The sequence below is a fragment of the Branchiostoma lanceolatum genome, chromosome 1 (genome assembly GCF_035083965.1).
Source record: "Branchiostoma lanceolatum isolate klBraLanc5 chromosome 1, klBraLanc5.hap2, whole genome shotgun sequence".
Taxonomy (NCBI): domain Eukaryota; kingdom Metazoa; phylum Chordata; class Leptocardii; order Amphioxiformes; family Branchiostomatidae; genus Branchiostoma; species Branchiostoma lanceolatum.
The window spans coordinates 42,749,914-42,760,669 of NC_089722.1; the positions used below are offsets into that span (position 1 = coordinate 42,749,914).

The 10,756-nt window shown below is 45.9% G+C and overlaps 1 protein-coding gene across 1 annotated transcript in view; it reads left to right on the top strand.

Annotated features, from left to right (window-relative positions):
* LOC136424112 (mucin-4-like) overlaps nt 1-9,895 on the top strand; it is a 40,649-nt gene extending 30,754 nt beyond the window's left edge. The window contains exons 7-8 of the mRNA XM_066412546.1: nt 629-823; nt 8,131-9,895. Of these exons, the coding sequence (XP_066268643.1) occupies nt 629-822 (194 nt within the window). The 3' untranslated portion in view covers nt 823; nt 8,131-9,895. The remainder of the gene's footprint in view (nt 1-628; nt 824-8,130) is intronic.
* The last annotated feature ends 861 nt before the right edge of the window (nt 9,896-10,756 follow it).

The window sequence follows — 10,756 nt, forward strand, 5'->3', positions numbered from 1 at the left end:
ACACCAAAGGGTTGACCCGACTGTCCGGTACAGCCATAGATGTAAGGTTGCAGCTTGTTTTTGCGGTATGCATCATTCTGTGCGTCTTGTAAGCGCTCAGTGGTCCCCAATGTCTTACAGTAATCTTCCGATGATCTTCCAATGACCTTTCAGTGGCATGGATGACCATTGATGTAATGTCCGTCATCGGTTGTCCAAGGGTCTGTCCGTCCTGAGGTAATGGGGCCTGACAGTAACGCGTCACCACATTCTCTTCTCACCTCAGCCGTCAAACAGCCTCACAAAGTGTCAATCACTCAGCATGGGCGTTCATCCGAGTTGGTAAATAACATCATGGGAGAGTTCAACTGTTTCCAACGACGCGCCGACTCACGGAATGTTCCAACTGATATCCGGTCTTCTTCCGGACGACTGACCCAGTTGCTCACGTCACCCTTGTGTAAAGTCACGTGTCCTGGGCAATGGGTCAGTCGTCGCGACGAAGGCCGGAGATCCTTTTGTCGAAACTTCGGGCTGGAAATATTTGAACTTTTCCATAACGTTATCACAAGTAACACAAGAGTAACACGAAAGTAACACGACAGTTCTGTTTGCGCTGACCTTGACGTGACCTTGTGGTGTTTCCCAGGTAACTGTGCGGGCGGACAGAAGTCCTGTAACTGCGACAAGAACGACTTGGTCTGGCGGTCCGACGAGGGCATGGTCCGCGACATCGAGGCTCTGCCTGTCACGAGGCTGCACTTCGGCGACACCGGCGACTATGGGGGCGGCTCCACGGAGAAGGGCTACTTCACGTTAGGACCGCTACGGTGCAGAGCTTAAGGTGAGGGACACAAATTAACTAACTAACTAACTAACTAACTAGGGCTATTTCACGTTAGGGCCGCTTCGGTGCAGAGCTTAAGGTGAGGGATACAAATTAACTAACTAACTAACTAACTAACAAATAAGCTAGGGCTATGTCACGTTAGGGCCGCTACGGTGTAAAGCTTAAGGTGAGAAACAAACAAACATACAAACACGAAAATAGATAACCAAACAAGTAAATAAACAAGGGCTAATTGACGTTTCGGTCGCTACGGTGCAGAGTTTAAGGTGAGAACCAAAAACAAACAGACAAAAAAACAAGTTAGTAAAGATGGGCTACTTCACGTCAGGGCCATTTCTGTGCAGAAGGAAAGAAAGAAAGAGAGAGAGAAAGACAGATGGGAAGAAAGAAACAAGGGAAGAAAGAAAGGAAAACAGCGGCACCCTCTACAGTAGTGCAGTTGTTTTGTTGTAGCACACTAGCAGGTGTAATATCACAAGAGACCATCCGTGGTAATATACTCGGGCGCTGGCGAAAGGTAGTGGATGCTACCTGAAACGTCTTACCAATCTATCCAGTTGCTTGGTTTAATATTATCTTATCTTATCTTTCGCCTGGATGTCTAACCTTCATCGACATATCCAAGATGATGTTCTTGTTTTCTATGGCCCAGTCATTGAACCACGCAGGGCCCGCTCAGTGTTGAGAAAAGACAGTGGGAATTCTGTAGCTTTCTTAAGTCCCCCTCTCACTGGACCCGCGGCACGCTGCCGGCGTCGCTGCGTCCCAAACTGAATTTGTGTTACCCTTGACTATGTAATGGGAAAATCATACAAAACGTAAAAGTAGTACCTAAAAGACAACAAAACACAAAAGCTTAAAACGAATCGTTTTTTGTCGATGAAATTTGTTGTGTGCTTTGTCAATTCGATCGGTCGCAGCGACGACGCCAGCGTACCGCGGGTCCAGTGAGAGGAGGGCTTTAGGACGAGTTGACAGTAAAACTGGTACATGTCTCCCCGAAGACCTGTTATCAGGCGGATCTGATCCCGCCCCGCGGCCCTGTGTTCCCGGGCAGGAGTCCGCCATGTACTGATCCCGCCGGCGGCCCTGTGTTCCCGGACAGGAGTCGGCCATGTACCGACAGTTTCCCCACATTCCGCCGCAGATGTAACACCGCGCGGGGGACAAATTGACGGCGATCAAGTTTGTCAGTCCGTAAAACCGGCGTAATGACGGGCGGATTGTCAGGGTAATTGTAGATCAGAACCAGACGCAAACGCCGGTGCTTACTTCAGTCCTTATCACCGATATGAGCGGCCGCCAACACCCCGAGACTTTGATGTTATCGGTGTCTAGACCGGGATGAGGCAGTGATAATGGGTCCCCGCTGGGATCGGCCGAGGCTCATTAGCGGCGCGGATCGGGCGGACTTGTCGGGAGCAGACCTCCTGACAGGCAGGTATCACATCGGGCTGACGGGTAATCGGGCAGATAGCACCGCGAACTATAAATAACTGGTATCTCACTGCTGGACCTCGCTGCAGCCGATGGCGCTCAACGAATTTCGTCGATGTACATTTTTGCATGGTATCATCCCATCATAAACTCAATGGTAGCACACTTGAATCCAGTTTAGGACGCAGCGAGGCCTCCAACGTGGTTCAGGAGGGTCCATCATGCCTGCTGACAGGCAGGTATCACATCGGACTGACGGGTAATCGGGCAGATAGCACCGCGAACTGACGGGTTATAAATAACTGGTATCTCACTGCTGGACCTCGCTGCAGCCGATGGCGCTCAACGAATTTCGTCGATGTACATTTTTGCATGGTATCATCCCATCATAAACTCAATGGTAGCACACTTGAATCCAGTTTAGGACGCAGCGAGGCCTCCAACGTGCTTCAGGAGGATTCATCTCGGCTGCTGACAGGAAGATATCACCGCGCACTGACGTACTCTCCAAGCAGAGGAGTGGGTCCGGCAGGTTTTTGGCGTGTTTTTAGGCGTTTTTGCCGGGCTATCTACTTTGTCATGGTTTCTTTGTCTCTATAACCCACACTTGCTTATAGAGACACTTGGGTTATAGAGACAAAGAAACCATAACAAAGTAGAAAGCCCGACAAAAACGCCTAAGAACACGCCAAAAACCTACCGGACCCACTCCTCTGCTTGGAGAGTAGCACTGACGGGTTATAAAGCGCCTATCTCACAGGACTGTGGCACGTCGACCACCTCGCTGCAACCGAGCGATTTAACAGAACGAACTTTAGAAAACCCGAATCTTGTATACATCTCTGCATATTTTGTTGTCTTCCTAGTCATACTTGTACATTTTGCATGGTATCATCCCATTATAAAGTCAATGGTAACACGAATCTAGTTTAGGGCGCAGCAAGGCCGCCAACGTCGAGGTACCCGCTTCAGGGGGATTCATCACGCCTCTTGACAGGCAGATATCAACGCACGCTGACGGGTTATAAGGAAGATTCCTTGCGCCGCCTGGAGTCCGGGTCTTTTGGGCGTTTCTCAACCGTCTTTCAGTAACGACCAGCTGACGTGACAAGGCTAGGTCTCTCAATGACCCCTTAAGCCTCTAAGGTCTCCTAATAATCTCAACAATATTTCAATAATCTTTCGATGATTTAGATAGTCTTTCGTAGATCTTCAAGGTATTCCAATGATCTCAACCTTTCAATGATCTCAATAATCTTTCGATGATCTCAATGGTTTTTCAATGATCTTTCGATAACCTCAATAATCTTTCAATGATCTCAAAGTCATTGATTTTTCAATCGTTAAATGAACTCAATGAGCTTTCATCATCCTCATGTCGCGCTGTGCACGGATGTCCAGGACTCTCTTCCTCCGCCGCTCCCATCCTCCATAGCTCTGGGGAGGTCTTCAGCATGCATCCTTGCGCAGCTGATGAAGTGGTGCATGGTCTCCATATTCTTACATGGCCATGCTTACTCACTCAGTCAGTCAGTCGAGGACATCCATGGTGTGCTAATGATATTTCAGTGATGTCAATCATCTTTCGATGAAACCACTGATCTTTCGATGATTTCAATAATCTTTCAATGAAATCGACAATCTTTCAATAATTCTAATAATCTTTCAAAGAAATCAATAATCTTTCAAAGAAATCAATAATCTTTCAATAATCTTAATACTGTTTCAATAATCTGCAAGATCTTCCGATGATCTTTAATGATGTCCAGGGTCTTGAAATGGTCTAAATGATGTTTTCATCAATTATCGGTTCCCAACGGTCCCAACCTGTGGAGATGAGGCCTTACACATAACCTTTCCAGTAGTATTGGGCTGCCAGAAAACGCCACAATCTTCCCTCCCAATATCTGCTTGGAGTATAGCCTCCCGTCCTTGAGCCCGACACAGACACCGCGGAGACACCATCACAAATAACCGCAGAAGCCGCCGCGGTTGAAACCTCGCTTGTTTTTCAAAACGTCGTTTGACACAAAGTGCATATTTCCATACCGCAGTATCGATATACAGTGTCGACTTGATTCCCTGCCAGACTTTCAAATGTCAAGTGCGGGATGTTAAGTAAGGACTGACAGCGCCTGGCACGTACGTGGAGATAGAGGGATGTGAAGAGACGCTTGGCACGTGAGGAAAAACTTGGTAGGGACGAGTGCTAAGGACCAGGCGGGGCTCGGCACGTGATAGGGACGAGTACTAGGGACCTTGTAGGGACGGGAGCGTGACAGCGGTTGACAGACACGCAGACAGAAACCGAAGACTGACACTGCAAACAGCTTCCCCGTGTTCGTCCTGCGCTGTTAGCTCCGTGGATGACAGATCTAAAATCCGCCAGACCTACTCTTGCAAGAGTGGTGCAGACAAAGTCCGCTAATGGCAGGTGAAAGCACCAAATAATGATAAAGCATCAAGCGAGATCTATATATGATTCCAGGAAAAACAAGACCAGTCCCCCAAAACATCCAAATTTGATTCCTAAATTTTAAGAGACGAAAAATATTGTATCAAGAAGAGAGCAGAACGAAGGAAATCTAACTTCATTGACACGCCAAACGATGGAAAAAAAACAGACGGCATTTTGATGATTCACGCCCTCGAGTCTCTTCCTACCTCCTGCCTTTATTGTAAAGGGCCACGGCTATCTATCAATATCTGTCGAGTAGGCTTTCAAAGGGGATTCGTACCAATCGTTTAAATGAAGGATATGTCTCCCTTTTATTTAAAAAAAAAAACGATTCAAAGCCAGTGCGCGGTTGAATGACATCCATTGAATGCATTTCTCCTGGCCAAACAGGAAAAGCTGAGAAGTCGAGAAACCATCATTAAGAAAGCGTCCTTGTCTTCATGATTTGACAGGCCTCTGTGCTGTCTTTGTAGCTGAGTCCGTTTTCCAACCACAAAGTTGTTATTGCGGCGTCACTTTCACTTTCCGACCGCAGCCACTCTCACTTCCAACCTCCCGCCACTTTCCCCGCTGCGTGCACTTCCGCAGGCTCCTTATCAGTGTCCCACAGATCCCCCTGGGCGCTAAACTTAGCACGGCTTTCGCTCCCGCCGCGCAAATCAGCCTTATCGCCACCTAACGCCTTCCCCGCGGGCCAAGTTCAAGTCTAAGATCCCAGCCGGGCCCGCTCGGTGACCTTAAGATAAGGATAAGTCTTGTCCTAACAAGCTTGTAGATTATCTGGAGGGAGATTGAAAGGGAGAGGCGAGCGGATTCAAAGAAAAGGACGAGGAACAGCCAAGATTCGGGCCCTTCAACCCAGGGTCGCTTAATAAAGTTAATGCAGAAACGTTCGCGGTGGTTTTATGTCCGCGGTTTTCGCGGTGAACTCTTCAGGGTTAACTTAAAAACACCGCGAAACTTTTTGCCCACCTATGGCTGTAGGGCTACTATTGTTTCAAACGCGAACTAAAGAGTACTACCGCGAACAAACCATTTTCTCCCTACCGCGAAAAAAAAACAAAACGCGAGCTTGAGTGCATTTACAGTAAGCGTTTCTTCCCTCGCTCGCTTGTAGGGGGTTATCATTAAATACTACTTCAGTTCATGGTTGTTTACTAATTATTAAGTTTTCACACCACTGGGTGGCCCCTCAGCTTTGGTAGAGCTGATTTCAAGGGTTTTCCGCTATAAAACAGAACATTATGGATACAATCTTAAAATGAAACAACAATTGAACAGAAACATTCGTATGATCATCCAAATTTCTATGGATGATCAATCATACTGATAGAATTGTTTAAAAGTACAAAATATACCCTTGCATATCTTAAACTGTAGTACCAACCCCAACCGCTGGGATCCCAAGGTCTTGCATATCTGATTTTGCCGCGTCTTAAGCCCTAAGGAGACTAGACAGAAAGGGAATTCTAAAGGTTCTGGTTTCAATTCTTAACTAGAAGAACGGAGATGGTGGAGTTTTGTGGCATGTCTTATTAAGTAGAAAGGACCCCGGGAAAAGTTGCAGTTTTGTGGGAAATCTCAAGGATCTTGTGCGAAGACCAAGACCCCCGGAGAAGGTGAACTTAATCTTAGAGTCTGTTCGGGAAACTCGGTGGATATCCTGACAGGGTGTTGGTGGGGGGTATGGCGGGTGTCGGCGGGAGGTCTCCGGGAGGGTTATCGGGCGGTCTCCCGGAGGGGTGTTGGTGGTCTCCGGGGAGGTCTCCTTATCTGGGCGCCAGGGTTCCCCTTCTACTGATCCCTACTTCACCGGGAACATGGAGATATGGGAGGTGTCCTAGCAACCAGTTTCCTAGCAACGAGTCATCGGTATATCGTCTGATTTCTGACCCCCTCCCACTGCCATTGTTAGCTTAAACATTAGATCCTCCCGCAAGTTGGTTTCATAGGTCGACATTGTTCGGTTCAGCCCCAAAGGAACACGACCCCGACACGAGAGACCGGGCAAACACTGAGAAAACAATGTACAGGAGTACTCCCCGAAACTGTGCATGTTAGCAAAGTACTTTTCCTAGACTCTGTTACCATTCAGTTTAGCATTCTCATTTTTCATGACAGTCTCAGTTTTCATTTGCAAACTCATGCCCGAAGGCTCGTTGCAAGGACAACACACGAGGAGAACACACGTTGCAAGGATATAATATAAAAACGTAAAGACGTCTAGTAGTCTTTCCAATGTTTTTACATACATTTCTGGGATGGGTGACTTCATCTTTTGAGGCATTGGCTTCTGACTAGGCTGTATGTAGAGGTGAGGCGGAGGAGTGAGATTTACACGATACAGCCGCGTCAGAAGTCACTCGGTAGAGAACGCGTCCAAGAAATAATGTCGAACAGGCGTCGGGGGCGAGCGAGGGTCATGAATCTTCCGTGACACTCTCCAACTTGTCCCGTTTTTCCGACAGAAAATCCTCCGGAAAAAGCGTGCCAACTTCCGGAGAATGTCACGGACTCGCCCCTCCCCCCACATCTGCTTGGAGACAATCATACGCCAGACACGGTGACAAATGGAAGGGCTTTCCCCTCGCGTGCCGTTGGGCCTTGCCTCACGGGGATGAATTATTGAGATGAACTTTACTTTCTTAGAAACGGGGATTCCGCAGAAGCCAAGCTGCTTAGAGGCAGTTACCCGTCCAGAAAAATGTCAGATCTCTCAATGTCCTTTCATGGAGTGGTTAATGAGCTCCAAGGTCTTTATTTGGTGATCTCAGTGATCTGTAAATGATGCCTACGATTTCTAATGATCTCACAATAATTTCAATGCTGTATCAATGGTGGCCAAGGTTTCTAATGATCTCAACGGGCCAATGATTCCCAACGTTTATAATAATCCCACAATGATCGCAATGGTCTGCCAATGATCTCCAACGTTTCTAATAACTCACAATGATCGCAATGGTCTGACAATGATCCACGAGGTTTCTAAGGATGTCTCCCAGACGCCGATGAAGGTTAAACATCCAGGTAGAACACTACTAAATACAGAATAGACCAAGCAACTATTCAGTCATCTTCAGTCACTAGCTGATGACTGTCACAATGATGCTACCTGAAACTCACGACTCTTTGGAGAGAATTTATCCAGCTGCTTGACTTATTTTGTGTTACATCTTGCCCTCAATGACCAATGATTGCAGTCGAGGAAATAGCTGTAAAATGCCTTTCTCAAGGGCACCGCATGTGGACCTGCTACAGATTCGAACCCAGAATCTTTGGGTTCTGGGTCAACTACAAGACCACCTTTCCATCTGACTTAAATGTTACCCATGTTGAATATTGAGACTGATATTTGTTAACACGTGTGTGACTCATGTTTTTGTTTGTTTGTTGTTGTTTTCCCCAGGTAGTTTTGTGAGCCAGCGGTCAGGTGTCCCGCCTGTCCGCTGTGACGTCATTATCAGACGACCCTCCTGTACAGCAACACAGCCTCCCCCAGACGCCATCTCCCGCCAAAACCCAACCCGTACCCGCTCCTCCTCCTCGCTTCATTCCATCCGTCTGGACCCGGGGATACTTCTTTTCTTACTTCTCTGCAAGATTGGAACCACGTTTGGGCGGTAATCGCGTAACCCTGTCGGGGTGGGAAGCCGCCGTCTCTGCCTCCTGGTGTCGCGTCGTGCCTGCCAAGCCAGGGGACGAGCGCGGCCGGGAAAGACCCAGACAACCCCCGCCCAGCTGGATCCGCTTTCCCTCCACATTCCTCCGAAGTCAGGGACAGTCGGGACTCAACCTCCTCTTACGTAATGCCCAGATAGCGATCAGATAATTGGTTGATTTGTTGGTTGTAACTAATAAGTTATTGTAAAGTTAGACAAGGCCCGATGCCCGGCCCGTTCTTTGGCCCTCTGACAATTTGACAGCTTGTAACCGGTGTAGCAACGCCGCCAGGCGACGTAATTTTGAACTACAGCCCATCAGTAACGAAGATCCATTGATTGATTGATTGTACTGTATTAAGATTAATCTACTCAAAATCAGCATTTTGAAATCATTTTCATTGTTTCTGTGTTTTAGTTACAAAGTTACAAAAATATTTGGTGCTAATCCTAACTCCACATCCAGGGTATTATATATGTCCTTATAGACCATCTAACACGGTAACGTAACTCAGGATGTACATGCCACATAGCCGCCGCCCTCTGCTAGTTATGGAAGTAAGGATATATATAGATCCACGCTTCTGACAAGGGCATCCTTTTTAGTTTAGACGTTCGGAAAGCTAACATACTAACAAATGTTGTGGAAAATGTCCCCTATAGATTTACATAGGGTATACCTTACTCTTGATATTGTTTTACATTCAGTGCAAGGGTCATCTCCGGTGCTAATTAAGACCTTAGGCTATCCTCTAATTAGTTAAAAGTTTATTGAATGCAGCCAGAAGGGACCAAACTTGTCCCAACATGTTATTCCATTGGATACAGGGGACACTAACGCACGGACTAGCCCCTTTTTTTTGAGAAAAAAAGAAAGTGTATTTGATGTATCGATATATAATTTTCCCATGGGATAGTTCTAGAGTGATTTTTGTTGTTTGTTATAGAAGGATATAACCCCATTTTTGTCTCGCCGTGGTGAAGTGACTAGTTCATCCACTTCTGCTGCTTTGTAATTATTAGCTAGAGTTAGGAATTAAGGTTAGTTCCAGTCAGGTTTCAATTATTAACATTAACTCTCAATAACCCGCAGAAAGTATCATCTAACCCTGTTCGCACGGGATTCCTGAAGAATTCCTTGTATATGTTTTATAGCCCTTGATCTAGCATAGCTCGGAAATGTAGTCTAGCATATGAACAAGAGCAAAGTGTAACTTTGAGAGACGACTGAGTTGAAAGAAGCGAAGTTTGTTTGCACCAATGCAAATGATTTAGCCTTATATATATATATATAGTCCGCGTTTGAATATTCCAAAGACAGTGAATAGACTATGGAATCTTCCACAACTTAGTCTTGGGATCTTATTCTGCGCTGATTTCAAGCCAGAAGTAGTGGAACACTGTGTAGGATGGCATTGACATGATATCTTAAGATTTCTGCGACAGTACAAGTTCACTTGTCATTTCTCCAAGATGGGAGACCTGTAGGAAATAAAATGGTGCTACAACAAATGAGTGTGTTATTTTGTTTCCATTGAAATGACATGTATCAATTAATTAATTCAACCTCGATACCATTTGTACTTTCTTTGCAGCAGGGTTGGCCCTTTATAATAGCCACAGGCTAGTTGGGCAGCCCTGAACAGCTAAACCAATAAACATGTATCTTAGAGGATGCTCATTGCATGGACACTTCAAAATGGTTGTATGTTGAATAGGAGTGCTTTGATTTGAATATACCAAACCTTAGTGTACCCAATTGTAAGAAAAGTAAAAATTAACAGACTGTTGGATTCATTTATAGACCTGATAAACCTGGAGTGTAAAAACATCTCTATACTTCTTCTGTCCTTATCTATCTTCCACCTGAAATGGAGGAAATCTAAATCAAGGGTTGTCTAGTGTCAATAGAGAGAATCAGGAAACCAGATATAGTCTTTAAAAAGATCCCTTTGTCTGACAGTGCCTTACCCCGTACCGGTATGTGCTGATGAACAGTTGAAGGCCAAAGTTGTTACGGCAAAGCGGACATGACATTATCCATATTCCTACACATTATGTACAAGATCTGATGTCTAAACGAATGTAGGTGTTCCAAAAATAGTTACTCAAGCAACTGGATAAAATTTTGAAACAGTAAGACGTTTCAGGCAGCATCCGCTATCAGTTGCTTGAGTAACTATTTTTGTCGTATCTTACTACCTGGATGGGGTGTTGCTTCTACGGGCGGACATCATGTTTCATAGCTCACTTGCGCGGTGCCCGAAAATCAATCTTAAAGTCAACTACTGAACAAGTGTCTAAAACAAGGTCATTTGAGATGTTTGTAAAGATATCTGAACCTATTGGGGAAAGTTTTCACTGGCTTAAAGC